The sequence below is a fragment of the Marmota flaviventris genome, chromosome 1, assembly GCF_047511675.1.
Source record: "Marmota flaviventris isolate mMarFla1 chromosome 1, mMarFla1.hap1, whole genome shotgun sequence".
NCBI lineage: Eukaryota > Metazoa > Chordata > Mammalia > Rodentia > Sciuridae > Marmota > Marmota flaviventris.
The window spans coordinates 209,585,002-209,600,445 of NC_092498.1; the positions used below are offsets into that span (position 1 = coordinate 209,585,002).

At 50.6% G+C, this 15,444-nt stretch overlaps 1 protein-coding gene across 2 annotated transcripts; it reads left to right on the forward strand.

The window, feature by feature from the left end:
- The first annotated feature begins 6,749 nt into the window (after positions 1-6,749).
- Ddx39a (DExD-box helicase 39A) lies at positions 6,750-15,392 on the forward strand. Of its 2 annotated transcripts, XM_027955154.3 has the most exons (12): positions 6,750-6,867; positions 7,569-7,808; positions 10,904-11,115; positions 11,444-11,571; positions 12,490-12,582; positions 12,948-13,131; positions 13,851-13,969; positions 14,337-14,468; positions 14,550-14,659; positions 14,747-14,891; positions 15,000-15,147; positions 15,236-15,392. In XM_027955154.3, the coding sequence occupies exons 3-12, from the start codon at positions 10,908-10,910 to the stop codon at positions 15,250-15,252; spliced, it is 1,284 nt and encodes a 427-aa protein (XP_027810955.1). In that variant the 5' UTR covers positions 6,750-6,867; positions 7,569-7,808; positions 10,904-10,907; the 3' UTR covers positions 15,253-15,392. The 2 variants fall into 2 exon arrangements, with proteins under 2 accessions (XP_027810955.1, XP_027810954.1); XM_027955153.3 differs by lacking the exon at positions 7,569-7,808.
- The last annotated feature ends 52 nt before the right edge of the window (positions 15,393-15,444 follow it).

The following is a 15,444-nucleotide window of genomic DNA, read 5'->3' on the forward strand; positions in this document are numbered from 1 at the left end:
CATCTTGCCCAGGGACGAACCCTCGCCCGCCTGCCAGGTCCCAGGCTGCTTCCCTGGATGCAGCCGGGGAAATCAGCCAAATGTTCTCTTCAACCTTCCCGCATTCATTTACTCAGTGAACATTTATCAATGCCCGCTGGGGACTTTGGTGGCACTGGAAACAGAGTTGCAATGGGGATCTAAAAGGCAGACAAAGGACTAACTGTAATATCTGAGCTAGCAGCACGTCCCCGTAACTTTTCTGGCTACTCATCAATCCACTCTGGGGCCCTGGAATCCCTAAAAGACACCATTTCCCACCTGTCCCTGCTGGAAAACCTGCTCCTGGCTTCCCATCAGTCTTACAAAAAAACTTCTCACCCCTTACCTGTCCTGCATGGTGTTTTTGTCAGCCACCCCATGGGGGGAGCAGCCAGCATGGGCTTCACAGAAGGGCTGGCACTGAAGTTGAATTCCAAAGGATGAATTAGAAAATCGCCAGGTGGTTAAAGAGGGGCAAAGGCCCAGAGAAGAGTCAGGAAAACCAGGCACACTCTGGGGATGGCTGTCCTCCATCCTCATCTCCCACCAACTCCATGATCATTCCACTCTGGTGGCACATGCCTCAAAGGTGCAGAGCCTGTCCCCTGCCAGGGGTCCTCTACCATTAAGCTACATCCCTTTTTATTTATTAACTTTAATTTTGAGACAGTGCCAGGCTTGGATTCAGGAGGCTGAGGCAGGAGGATTGCAAGTTCAAGGTTAGCCTTGGCAACTTATTGAGATCCAGTTTCTTTTTTCTTTCTTTTTTTTTTTCTGTGATACAGTCTAAGTTGCAAGGCTGACCTCGAATGTAGCAGTCCTCCTACCTCAGTCTCCAGGATCACTGGCATGACAGGCATGCACCACTGTACACGGCTTATTTCCATCTTTGTGCAAATGTCGCCTCCTTAGAGAAGGTTTCTCTGATTGCTCCCCCATCTATAATAAATCCCATCCCATCCTTTCCAAATTTCAACCCTCACTTGGCTTGATTTTTCTTTCATGTGAATTTTAATAAATTTTCTTTACCATTCCTTATATATCTCCCCCAAAAAGATGTCAATAATCTAAGGGCGAACATTTGTCTTGTTCTCTGCTGGGTTCCTGCCTCCTAAAACAGGGTCTGACACATACTGGATGCCCAATAAACAGTTGCTGAGGGCTTGAGGTGTAGCTCACTGACAGCCAGCTTGCATAGCATGCATAAGGCCCTGGGTTCAAGCCCCAGCACTGTAAAATAATAAATAAAGTAGCTGCTGAATGAATAAATGGGGATACAACCCAGACATCATACAGCTGAGCTGGAATTTTTAGTGCTGATAAATTTCAGTGTGGATGCGGCAAGTTCCAGACACTGCCCATGGTGTGGTGGGAGTTTCAATTTGACCCTGAGGACAGTGAGAACCAGTGATACATTCTTATCAGGGAGAAACAGAATGAGGCTGTATTTCCCAAAGATAAAGTTCTTTGCAAACCAAGTGTGGACCAGCAGGAGCCAGAGAAAGAAAGGGGAGTGGATTAAGCTGAGAGCAGAACTAAATGTACCAATGAATCTATCTCAAAAAAAAAAAAAAAACATTTCCCAGGATACCATTGTGGTGGCCCACGCCCATACATCCCAGCTACTTAGGAGGCTGAGGCAGGAGGATTATAAATTGGAGGCCAGCCTGGGCAACCTAGTAAGACCCTGTCTCAAAAATAAAAAGGGCTGGGGATGTACCTCAGTGGTCGAATACTTCCCTGGGTTCAATCCCCAGCAATAAATTTTTTTTAAAAAGTACAGTGTAATATGATTTTCTATTGATTAATAAAACAGAGAAATAACGTATAAAGGTAGGAGAGCCTTATGGAACTCACACTAATATGGACAGCTCAGGCAGGTTACTGTTCTGTATTTCAGTTTGTTCATCTGTTAAAAAAGGATGATAATAGCAGCCCCTAGTCATAGGATGGCTGGAGGCTTGAATGAATTAAGTCTTCCGGAACACAGGGCCATGATTATTCAGTAGCATTATTTTTTATTTAGGGTATTGTTACTGTAGCAGGGCAGGTGGTGAAGCAGGGTACTTTGACTTTATAATGTGTTATTTCTTTTGTTTTAAACTATTAATTATTTTGATTGAAGGACATTTTAGCTATGGTAAAATAAACAGATCTTTGGGTGGGGGGTGTGGCACTATGATTTTTTTTTTTTTTTTCTGCAGCTGGGATGGAATCCAGGGCCTGGTACATGCTAGGCAAGTGCTCTATCACTGAGCTACAGCCCCAGCTAATTTTCGTATACGTCTATACCCGGATGGTCACCACTTGGTCCAGTCTGCCACGAGGAGTTTAGTTTGTGTCTCTGCCTAGGCAAATTCCTCCTATAATTTCTATTACCATCGATTGAGTTTTCCTTGAACTTTGTATTTCCTGGAATCATCCACATGTGCTTTTTTTGTGACTGGCTTTTTTTGCTCAACATGTTTTAAATTTATTTATTTATCTTTATTGAGATTAAATTCACAGACCATAAAATTCACGTTTTAAAGGTGTTTGACTTGCTGGGTGTGGTGGTGCGTGCCTGTAATCCCAGCAACTTGCAGGCTGAGGGAGGATTACAAATTTGAGGCCAGTCTGGAAAATTTAGCAAGACTCTCTCTCAAAATTAAAATAATAATAATAAAAGTTAAAACATGAGCCAGGTGCAGTGGCACACACCTGTTATCCCAGGGACTCGAGAGGTGAGTCAGGAGGATTCCAAATTTGAGGCCAGCCCAGGCAAACTGGTGAAACTGTCTGTCTCAAAGAATAATAATAAAAAAAAAAAAAAAAGGGCCGAGGATGTAGGATGTAGGAAAGCATCCTTGAGTTCAACCCTCAATACCACAAAAATTTAGATAAGTAAATAAAACTAAAAGTGTATGATCCAGTGATTTTGATTATATTTATAGAGAATGTGTTGGCTTTGAGATTCATCCATAATGTTGTGTGTATCATTACTTAGATCTTTTTTTAATTTTCTAGCAATTTAAATTTCAAGGGTGATTGGTTTCAGGATCCTCCCAATACCAAGTCACGTGGCCGTTCAAGTTCAACTCCCTTTTAGGAAAGGGTGCCACATTTGCATAGAACCCATGTACATCCTCCCATGGACTCCGCCCCCCCCCCCAGTTCTGGGGATTGAACCCAGGGGTGCTCTACCACTAAGCTATATCCTTGCCCCTTTTTGTTTTCAGTTTTGAGACAGGGTCTGGCTGATTTCCTCATGCAGGCATTAAACTTAGGATCCTCTACGATCAGCCTCCTGAGTCACTGGGATTATGGGTGTGGGCCTGAGTGCCCTGCTCTTCCCATATACTTTCAATGGTCTCCAGATGACTTATAATACCCGAAGCAATGTAAATGCTCTGTAAATAGTTGTTATACTGTATTGTTTAGGGAATCATAACAAGAAAAAATTCTGTATATGCTCAGCACAGATGCAATGCATTTGGGCTTTTTAATTTATTTATTTAGTTGTTTGGGGTACTGTGGATTGAGCCCAGGGGCACTCAGATACATCCCCAATCCTTTATGTTTTTTATTTTAAGACAGGGACTCTCTAAGTTGCTGAGATTGGCTTCAAACCTGTGATCCTCCTGTCTCAGCCTCCCAAGTAGCTGGGACTGAAGGTGTGCACCACGGGCCCTGCTTCTCCATTCACTTTTTATGTGGACATTTGAGTCATTTCTAGCTTGGGGTTATTAGGAATAAAAGTATGATCCTTGCTCATGTCTTTTGTGAACAAAAGCATTTCATTGATTGTTAGGTCCTCACCTAGGAAGACTGCTTGGCCATGACACAGGTCTGTTTAACGAAGGGGAGCAGGGTGGGTCCCAGGGTGCGAAGGATTTTGCCCCTTCCTCTAGAGGGAGCTGTGAACAGTGTCTGGGTACATCTTTGGTTATCATGACTAGAAGGGAACACAGGTATACGGAGGCCAGCAAGGTTGATCAACATCCTACAGTACACAAGACAGTCCCCACACCAAGCTGAAAGAAAAGTCAAGGGTGCTGAGGTTAAGATGCCTGGTGATCCTTATTAGGAACTGCCCAACCGGGGCTGCAGGTACAGCTCCGTAGCAGAGCTCTTGCCTAGCATGTACAAGGCACTGGGTTCTATCCCTGGCACCACAGAAAACAAAACCCTCAAAAAACAATGCTCAGCCACTTTGGGGCCTCTTGGCTAACATGAAGGCTGCCCAGAAATTTTCCAAAGTGGTTTTGCTGGTTCACCAGCCTCCAGCAGTGGGTGAGGGTTCTGCCAGCACCGTAGGCTCTCCAGCCATCAATACTGTCAGTCTTTCTTTTTAGCTCTCTGGGTGGGTGTGTTTTAAGTCTTTTCTATCTTAAAACATTCTGAAGTGGATCGAGCCAATATGACAAATGTTAACATTTGCTAATCTTGGGTGGTGGGTGTATTTTAGGAGGCTCTGATCTTTCCTGTAAGTTTTTTTTTTTTTTTTTTGTAGAACCTTCTCACAGGCTGCATGGATGGTGAGCCACTGTTTCCCTAGACTTCTCAACAGGACTAAACTAGCTTCAGCCTCTATAATCTCATTTCAGATGATCTAATTACTCCAAGTGCACCTCCCACCTCTTTCTCTGGGGCATCTCTCTCTGGGAACTGATTTTCCCCAGGCTTCCAAGTTACTTGGCCTTGGGGATGTGGCTCAGTGGTAGAGTGCTTGCCTAGCCTGCATGAGGCACTGGGTTTGACCCCCCTAGCACACCAAAACCAAACCAAACCAAACCAAAAATCGTCAGCCAAATTACTTGGCCTCAGCCTCTGTCTCCACCTTCAGAGGGTACAGCCTAAGAAAGGGACACAGCCTGGCTTGGATCTCTGCCAACTGTGTGACATTGGGCCTGGGATTAATCCTCTCTAGGTTTCAGGCCATGTATCTGGCAAAAAAATATGCTAATTCCATCCCCTCACTTGCTCCACATGGTGATTAAACGTTTGATGGAATCTGTTGATAGGTTTAGATTTCTCAGGATAAGGGCTAGCACCTAAGCCCAGGACTAGGGGTGAAGTGAGAAACTGGCTTAGGGCATAAAATTCAAAATGCACCATGTGTGCTGGACATGGTGGCATATGCCAGAAATCCTAGCTACTCAGGAAGATGGCAAGCTGCAGGCGCCAGTGTGAGCAATTTAGCAAGACCCTGTTTCAAAAATTTAAAATAGGACTGGAGAATGTAGCTCAGTCATAAAGCTTCCCTGGGTTCTATCCCCAGTAACATAAAAAACAAAACAAAAGGAAAAGACAATGTGTTAATGCAGTATTGGTGGTGGTGGAAGGTGAACAGGGAATTGAACCCAGGGCATTTAAACACTGAGGCACATTACCAGTCCTTTTTATTTGAGACAGGCTCTTGCTAAATTGCTGAGATTGGCTTTGAATGTGAGATCCTCCTGCTCCAGCTTCCCCAGCCCTGTCTCAAAATTTTTAAAAAGGGATGGGGATGTAGTTTAGTGGCAGATCAACCCGGGTTCAATCCCCATTGCTGAGTTCAATCCCCAGTATTGGGGGGTGGTAAATCTACTAAACCCAAACCTTGCATACACAATGGTATGTGGTCTACCTTTCTACTCCTAGGAATTTGACTCGGGAAAAATCTGTTCACAAAGGTACTTGTACAAACTTCATTAACACCGGCCAAATGAGATGTGGTGGTAACTCGCCTAATGTTCCCAGATACTGAGGAGGCTGAGGCAGAAGGACGGCTTGAGCTCAGAGGTGCAGGGCTATCCTGGGCAACAACAAAACGCTGTCTCAGCAGGGAAAACAGGGGCTCAGGGTGCAGCTCAATGTCAGTATGCTTGCCTGGCAGCGCAAGGCTTTGTGTTGTTCAAATAAACAAAATGAATAACAACCAATTGATCATTAACAGAGGATTGGAAAAAAGTATATTGGCTCTATTGTAATATAGCCACACAATAAATACTACTCCACGAGAGAAAACAAAACAAACTGCTGGTATGCCCAGCAATTTGCGCTCATATGGACATTTTGCTAAGCAAAAGAAGCTAAGCCAGGCAGGCGTGGTGGCGCACACCACAACACAGCCCTCCCCTGGGGCTGAGGAGGCTGAGGTAGGAGGATTGTGAGTTCAAAGCCAGCTTCAGCAAGTCGGCGATCCCTGACTCTAAATAAAAACAGAAAAAGGCCTGGGAATGTGGCAGTGTAAGCGCCTCTGGGTTCAATCCCTGGCACACACAAAAAAAGCTAAAGAAGCCAGACACCAAAGACAAACCTATTGCAGGATTCTAGTTCTGTTAAACTCAAGAACAAACAAGAATAGTCACTGGAAGCCTCCAGGCCTCCTTGGAGTCCTTTCAGAGCCTCCAGGGTGGAGGGCCCCCACGCGGGCGAGCAATGCTAACTCCGGGAGCACAGGATTTAGCGTCAAGTACGGAGGCCACGATTCTAAAGGGTGGGGCACATGTCAAGGGCTAATTATCTGTCCTTCAGTTGCCAGTACTAAACATGGCGGCACCCATGGAGGAGTGAACCCAGATCACATGACAGGGCGCCGCCCGGCGTAGATCTCATTTTGGCGCGCCTACTTTCAGATTGACCAATGAAGCGGAGGCTTGAGGCACGCCCTCTTTTCTCCTCTCCACCAATAGCCTCCTGACACCTTCCTTATTATCCAATCACCACTTCCGCTTCTCTTGACTGAAAAGCAAGCTGTCCTGTGAGCAGAACCACAGTCTTACTGAGGAGGCAGGAAGCGCCGCAGCTCGTGTCGCGGCGCGTGCTGGGTAACCGGAGTCAGGCGGCTCTCCTCGTAGCACGCGGAGGCGAACGGAGACCCAGGTAGGCGGCGGCGCCGGGGGCGCGGGGCCGCGGTGCGGGGACGTCGGACCTGTGGATAAACGGGCGAGAGCAGATACCGCGGGTTGAAGGGGAGCAGGAGGGGGGGGCGGGGCGGTTGGGGCTCCCGGAGCGCGAGGTGGTGGCCGTTGGGCGCCGGGGCGCATGCGCCAGGACCGGGCCGGCTGTTGGCGCGCAGGGCGCGGGCCGGCTTCCGGGAGGGGGTGTCATGGCGGTCTGTCTGCGGGCTGGGCCCGAGTTGGGCGAGAGAGTAGACCCCGGGGCGGCTTGGGGCCTTTTGTGGGAGAGACTGAGGGGGCTACACCGGAGTTTGAGGCCGCGGTGGGAGAAGCCAGAGCTACCAGACAGGACTGGTTTCTCCGGGTCCGAAGGGCGTCCCCCTCCCCCACTGCACCTTGTTCTTGCCCCCTTCATCAGCGGGACTCGAGTTCCAGACACTTAGGGCAGAAATCATCTTCTTTTGAAATTAGAAGTTCCCAGTAGGGAATCAACGCCGGGGTGAAAAGCCTATCTGGGGACAATGGAGGGCAGATGGGTGCGCGTGGCACGTCTGGGTTGTCATTTACCCCGGTGTCAGCTTCCAAGCCCTGCTGCTCCTGGGACCTCAGCTGTCGCGGCCGGCCTTTCTGGGCTGTTAGACCACACCAAATCCTGCCTTATGACCCGATTTGTTTCGAGCATAGGACTCTGGCCAGCCACTTCTGGGAGTTGCCTTTTTCCCCCCCTTCCTCTCTCGGTCCGGAGTTGGAACCCAAGACCTCGCGCTGGCTTGGAAAACGCTCCACCACTGGGCTACATCCCTCGCCCCTTCTGCAAAAATTTGTGCTGCGAATATGTCTCCACATCAACCCAAACAACTTGGCTTGGTCTGTGTATTTTAAACACGCCGTCTCTTGGCCACCCAGATTTGGAAGTCAGAGGAGGTAACTCTGGTTCTTTTCCATCTGTGGGTTGCCCAGGTGATGCCTGTCTCTGACCTGTTTGGTGTCCCGCGGTCTCCTCTTCTTGCTTACTTAGCCAGCCCCCCTCCCGCTTTGATTCCCTTCCATTTGGTGACTGGTTTTCCTGGCTCTTGGTGTCAGCCTCCTCTGCGTCTGTGGAGTAAATTCCTCTTGGGTAAATCCTGATTGACTCACTCAACTCTGAAACCTAATCAGCGATTCCCTATTGCTTAGTAAATTAAGCTTAAGTGCCCTGGGCCTGACCAGCTCTTCCAGCTTTGTCTGCTGCCTGTACTTCATCCAGCCAGTTGTTCTTCATACCCCAAAAGATCTGGTGCTTTTTGGACTGATCTTTTTTGGCTCCTGTTCTTTCTTGGCTCTTGGTCTTTTCTCTGGTGCTTGGAAAATGGACCCCTCCTGTCTTTGCCAGTAAGAATTCTTAGGGTTGGTATCAGATTGCTTCCAGATTCAGAGACTCGCACACTCTGCCTTAAGACCTGATTCTTGTTCCATTCATTCAGCCATTGCTTTTGAGTGCTTATCTGCTCTGTGCCAGTCCAGACAGGGCGGGACTGACTGGAGGGGGTGCTTTTTAGGTTGGGGCTGTAAGGAACTGCCCTTTTGGGGCAATGGGGGTCCAAAAGAAGTATCGGGCACGGGAGTTCTTTACTATTCCAGGCGCCAGAGATAGCAAGTGCAAGTGCTGAGGTAGGTGTGTTTGAGATGCAGCAAGGCTGGTGAGGTGAGTAGGTGAGAGAGTCAGCATGGAGAGGGGGCTGTGGTGCTGACTTGAGTGTTATCTGAGCACAGTGGAAGCCTGTGACAGGTTCTGAGCAGCATAGTGACATGCCAGGCCCAACTTAGCTTTAACAGACTCCCTTTGACCGTTTTGGGTAGAAGGGGATGGGAACAGGGAGCCACTGAGGAGGCCTTTGGCATAGTCCAGCCAAGAAGTGATGGCACCCAGATAACAAAGATGTGTTAATGTGCCTACACGAGGGAATACTATATGGCTATAAAAAGGAGTGAAGCACTGATCCATGCTATAAAGTGGGTGAACTTCGAGAACTTGATGCTTAGTGAAGAAAGCCAGACACAAGGCCATATGTTGTATGAGCCTTTTAATGTGAAGTGTCCAAAACAGGCAACTCTGTAGAGATAAGAGATTAGTGATTTTCTGGGATGGGGGATGGTGGCTGAAGCCTCTGATGGTACAGAGGCTTTTTTGAGCTGATGAAGCATTCTAAACTTGACTGGTAGTGGTGACACATGTCTTTGTGCTAAAATCCACTGAATTGTGTACTTTTGAGTTCTGTAACACATGAATATCTCTGTAAAGCTTTTCTAATTTTAAAAACAGCATGGCAGCTTGGGGTAAGTGTAGTAGCATGAGTGAGAAGTAGCACCTACCTAGCACGGGTGGGGCCCTGGATGGATGTGGTGGAGGGATTCCTTGGCTGATCAGAGAAGGAGGTTGAGGGAGAAAGAAGACAAGATTCCTTCAGAGAATGGAATTGTTTTGTAGATGGGGATGCAAGTCTTCAGGGGGGAAATGGAGAATTTTGCTCTGGGCATTTTGAGTTCAACTTTTAGTGTCACCCAAGGATGTGAAAGTGACACCTGGTGACTGGGTCTGTTGTTTAGGGAAGGGGCCATCAGCATAGAAATGGTTAAAACCATAGGGCTGGATAAAGTCCACCTAGCACCCTTAGTGTGTTGGCCCAGGAAGAAGCACTGTCTCACCTTGGAGGCTGCCGTGGGGGGTGGGGGAGGGAGGGAACAAAAGCATATTCACAGTTGGGTCCCTGGCACTTAGTGTCTATTGCTAGATAAAGCAAGGAGATGAGTGAACTTTGTATTAATTCCATTTACCATCTCAGCTCTTTGATTGGCCAGCGCCTAGTGGGAGGCCTTTTCATGAAAGCAGTTATTCCCCTGGGTGGGCCGCAGGTAGCAGAAGACACCAGAGCTGGGCAGGCGCTTCTTGCTTCCTCACACCCTTAGTTTTCTTTTTTTAAATATTTATTTTTAATTATAGGTGGATACAACATCTTTATTTTATGTGGTGCTGAGGCTCAAACCCAGTGCCTTACACATGCCAGGCGAGCGCTCTACCTGTGAGCCACAACCCCACCCCACATCCTCAGTTTTCTCCAGCATCTGGGCAGCTACACCTGCAGGTGTCTGGGGTCCTTGAGCGAGGGGGGAAGGGGGATTCCTTTGGGCTCATTGATCCAAGCAGGTCTTGAACAAGTCTCAAGAACTGAGACTTGAATGTTGAGAATGATGTTTTTGTGCAGAATGTTCCCCCAGTCCTTGAAGGCTTGGCATAGGGGCTCTGTGAGTCTGCGCAGCTGAACAGAGCAAGGGTGGGGTGCAATATGGTAGGGAGGGGCTGGACCCGGAGGGTTGTGAGGACTGTGGAGCAGAATTGGGATTTCACTGGGTGCCATGGGAGCCCTTGGAGCTGGAGGATGTTGATGGGCATGTGAGGACATCAGGAGAGACCTGGTAGCTTGGAGGAGGGTGGTGGGAGTGGGAACCATGGGCTGAAGCTGGGTGGTATTGCACAGGTGGAGCTGGTGGCACGTGTTGAGGCAAAAAGGGATCTGAGGGTGAAGTTACAGCTCTGTCGGTGGCTTGCTTTTTATTTTTTGAGACAGGCTCTTGTTAAGATGCTTGAGGCAGGGCCGGGGTTGCCCCTCAGAGGTAGAGCACTCACCTACATTGTGAGGCACTGGGTTCGATCCTCAGCACCACATAAAAATAAAGTTGACAACTAAAAAAATTTTTTTAAAAAGATACTTAGGGTTTCTTCCAAGTTGCTGAGGCTGGCCTTGAACTTACAATCCTCCTGTCTCAGCCTCCTGAGTCTTGGGATTACAGGCCTGCACCACCATGCCCAGCGCTCCATTAACTTTCTGTGCCACCTCATGGGGCTTGCCCTCCCATGAAGCCCTCTTTTGGGTCTGTGTCAACAGCTTATGGCTGCCAGGCCATGGTCTCCCTTGCTGGGTAGATTGTCCTGCCTACACTTTGTCACTTCCTTTGGCCCTTCCTCTCTCTTCTGTTCTCAGTACCATGGCAGAGCAGGATGTGGAGAACGAGCTCTTGGATTATGAAGAAGATGAAGAGCCCCAGGCTCCTCCAGAGAGTACTCCAGCTCCACCTAAGAAAGACGTCAAGGGGTCCTACGTCTCCATCCATAGCTCTGGCTTCCGAGACTTTTTGCTGAAGCCAGAGCTCCTGAGGGCCATAGTGGACTGTGGTTTTGAACACCCATCCGAGGGTAGGCCTCCCTGGTGGTGTTCACCCACCGCCCCAGCTCATCTCCCCAAAACCAGCTTTGCCTGCTCAGAGGAGCGTAACCTCTAGCGTGTCCTGGATGAGGGAGGGTTTGCTTTCCCTGTGGGTCAGCTGTGCAGTTGTCCTGGGAGATTCTGCAGCATGGCAGTCTGCTCTAACTGGGGGAATACCCCAGACAGGCAGATGTCTGTGGTCTGGCCCAGGATTGACCTGAGGTTGCCCCATCTGGGGTCCCCTTAGTCACCTTCCCAGGAATCTGTAGAGAAGGAATGCCCTGTTTTCTGGTCACTCACATGCTCCTTCTTCCTCAGTCCAGCATGAGTGTATCCCCCAGGCCATCCTGGGCATGGACGTCCTGTGCCAGGCCAAGTCTGGGATGGGCAAGACGGCTGTCTTCGTGCTGGCTACTCTGCAGCAGATCGAGCCTGTTAATGGACAGGTGAGTGCTGCTTCCAGGTGCAGACTGCCTGGGGCAGCAGAGCCCCAGGTCCCCTTGGTAAAATTATGCTCCCACATTCTTTTTGTAGGCTTTTTGAAATTAAGTAGTTAAAATTTAAAAAGCCAATAAGGCAGAACTGGAAGGTACCTGCAATTCATAAACCACTCAGAGATATTGCTGCTGTTTCAGTGTGTGCTTCCCTCGTAGCTTATGCTTTGGGAGGTAGAATTGCCCTGTCTGGTTGTTCCTGCTGTTCCTGATGATAGGCCTGGCGACCTCATGTCATTAACATTGTGTTCCATTATCTGGGGGATAACTTGGGTGAATTCTGGTGTTTTGATCTTAAGAATAATACAGGGGGTGCTGGGTGTAGTTCAATTGCAGCACATTTGGCCAGCATGTGTTGAGGCCCTGGGTTCCATCCTCAGCAGCAAAACAGAACAAACAAGAGTCATGCCAGGTTTTATAACCTTGTGCGGTGTGTTGGGACCTGTACCCTTGTCTTGGGGCAAGTCCTGAAGGATGGAGTCTTGGTGGAAGACTGGTGTGACCAGTGTTTGACATGAGCGGGAAGGCAGGGGCAGCTCGAGCAGAGGCAGGATGCTGTTAACTTGGAGCCTCTGTCACCCTGGGTGGGCAGGTTCTACCTTTACCCAGTCCCTTCTCCGTCTGGCTTTGTTACGGGTCCTATTGTCAAAAGATTAGGCTGTGAGAAGTTTTGCTGCAGTGAAGGGCTGTGAGAAGGTGGATGGAGGCAAGGCATTTGGACTGGGCCTTCAAGTGGCCTGAGGTGTAGGACACTGAGGTGTGGCTGGTGCCCTGTCAGGTGGGGACCAGTTAGGTATGGTGGGTATGAGCTTTGGAGAGGGAGGATTTAGGCTGCCTTCCTCAAGGATTTCTTACATATTCATTCCCCAGGTGACAGTCCTGGTCATGTGCCATACGAGGGAGTTGGCCTTCCAAATCAGCAAGGAGTATGAGCGCTTCTCCAAATACATGCCCAGTGTCAAGGTGAGCCTCAGACAAGCAAGCAGGGTGCCCCATGGTCTCTGTAGCCTCGCTGGCCCCAGCCCTGGGCCAGCCAGCATTTACCAAGCTTGGCTGCAGCAGCTGCCTTTGAGGTTTGCGGTGGTTTATGCTCCTTTAAAAGCCTGATGAATTATGCATGGCCTCTAGGGGCCTGTGCCCATCCCAGCCTGGGGCTGCCTTTCACTGGCACTGGGCTCTCAGGTCTTTGTCCCTGGGTTCTGAGGCACCAAGGCTGGGGTGTTGGGCACTCTTGGGACTGCTGGGGCCTGAGCGCTCCAGACCAAGGATGGCGTGTGAGTATGGACAGCCCCAGATATGTGGAAGCAACTTTCTCTTCATGCCTGTAGGTGTCTGTGTTCTTTGGGGGCCTCTCCATCAAGAAAGATGAAGAAGTGTTGAAGAAGAATTGTCCCCACGTAGTGGTGGGGACACCAGGCAGGATCCTGGCCCTCGTGCGGAACAGGAGCCTCAACTTAAAAAACGTGAAGCACTTTGTGTTGGACGAGTGTGACAAGATGCTGGAGCAGCTGGGTGAGTGTCCCTACCAAGCCTGTGGGGCTACCTGGGGCCGCCCGCCACACCTCCCACCCTTGCAGGGCCCCAGACTCCAGAGTCAGTTTCTAAGTGGGTTGTGGCAGTTTCTAAGGGTCCCAGAGTGGGTCACATGGATATGGCCAGAACACAGGCCTCTGGTAAATGGCTCTAGGGGAAGTTCTGTGCTGGCAGAGTGGGACGTGCTGCTTCTGAGCCAAGCTCAATGGGACCACTGTGCCCGAATGAGCTGCTAGCCCTTCCTGGGCACATGAGCATGCCTACATGCACCTGGAGGAGCAGAGCGGCTTCTGCCACCTGTTGGGTTAGTCCTGAGTGCCACCTGCCCTTAGTCAGCTGTGGCAGGACCCGTGGGAGAAGGGCTTGTGTCCTGGGAGCAGCTACGGCTCTCACCCCAGCGGCTATCTCTGCCTCAGGCTCCCCTCCCCGAAGCGCGGCCCGAGGCGCATTGGCACAGCTGCTCCGCTCTGGCAGCGTGTAAGTCGACTGCAGTTCCTCCCGCGCCTGCGCTCACTCTCCCCTGAGTCCAGCCCCTCAGGCACCTGGGACTCTCCCTCCTGCCACTCCCTTGACTCCCTCTGTCCTCGTCATGGGGCCAGTGGCTCCCTGACACAGGTGGGAGGGGCTGGGACTGACTGGGCTGGGCTGGTGGTCTGGCAGATACTCATGCCCCCCTGGTTCTTGCCTTCCCCACCCAGACATGCGGCGGGATGTGCAGGAGATCTTCCGCCTAACGCCTCATGAGAAGCAGTGCATGATGTTCAGTGCCACCCTGAGCAAGGAGATCCGGCCAGTCTGCAGGAAGTTCATGCAGGATGTGAGTAGGGTGACGCCCCGGCCTGCCCGTGGTGGCTGAGACCTCAGCGCAGCAGCTTCAGCCCTCCCCAGGGGCCTGGGGCCGCTCCACGACACCCACACTGCCCTCACGGCTGGAAGGATGCTGGGAGGCCGGCTGAGGCTCCTTCTTTCCCCTGTTTTGTCACACTGAGAGTCGAGTGTGGTCCACGCCTGAGCCAGACCAGAGCTCACATCCAGCTTTTGGTAGAGAATTGTTTCTGAGGTTGGGTACAGCAGGCCCTCTGGGAAGCATCGCTGCAAAGGAGCCACTCCCTGGAAGGTTCTGGGCAGGCGAGACGCCCAGAAGTGAGCCCCGCTCGCCCCTTCCTGCTTCCCTTCCCACACAGCCCATGGAGGTGTTTGTGGACGACGAGACCAAGCTCACGCTGCATGGGCTGCAGCAGTACTATGTCAAGCTCAAGGACAGCGAGAAGAACCGAAAGCTCTTTGACCTCCTGGATGTGCTGGAGTTTAACCAGGTGATGCCCCCACAGCCTGTCCTGGGCTTTGGGCCTCAGGAGCGGGTACCCGGCCAGGCCTAACCGCTGCCTCTCCTACAGGTGGTGATCTTCGTCAAATCCGTGCAGCGCTGCATGGCCCTGGCCCAGCTCCTTGTGGAGCAGAACTTCCCAGCCATCGCCATTCACCGGGGCATGGCCCAGGAGGAGCGGTGAGTGCACGCCACCTGCCGTGGCCAGAGGGAGCAGCGCCCAGGAGCCCGTGTCTGACAGCCTCCACTTATTTCTCCTGCACCCAGTCTGTCACGCTACCAGCAGTTCAAGGACTTCCAGCGGCGGATCTTGGTGGCCACCAATCTCTTTGGCCGAGGGATGGATATTGAGCGCGTCAACATCGTCTTCAACTATGACATGCCCGAGGACTCGGACACCTACCTCCACCGGGTAAGAGGTTCTCCTCCCAGGGTGACAGTGGGGTGGGCACCTGGCTTTGCTCATCATCAAACCCTGAGTGCGTGTCTATGGCCTGACCCTGTTCCTGCCTCCCTGCAGGTGGCCCGCGCAGGTCGCTTTGGTACCAAAGGCCTGGCCATCACTTTTGTGTCTGATGAAAATGATGCCAAAATTCTCAATGATGTCCAGGACCGGTTTGAAGTGAATGTGGCTGAGCTTCCGGAAGAAATCGATATCTCCACATACAGTAAGTGGCTGGGGCAGGGCCAGCATTTGGGGATGCAGGTCCGGGGCAGAGGACCTCTCCCTCACTGCCTCCCCCATTGTCTTTGCAGTCGAGCAGAGCCGGTAACCACGCGCCTTGAAGACCCAGCCGCCCTGCTTCCCACGTGCTGCTTCATGTCCTCTTTCTAGGCAACAGATGGGTGTCTCTTTTTACTGTTCAAAAGCTGTAGATTTGTGTAAGAATAAATTTTTATTATGGAAGCCTGACTCCCACCCCATCTGTTTCTTTATCGTCTGTCAGCATTTCATGGACACGGCC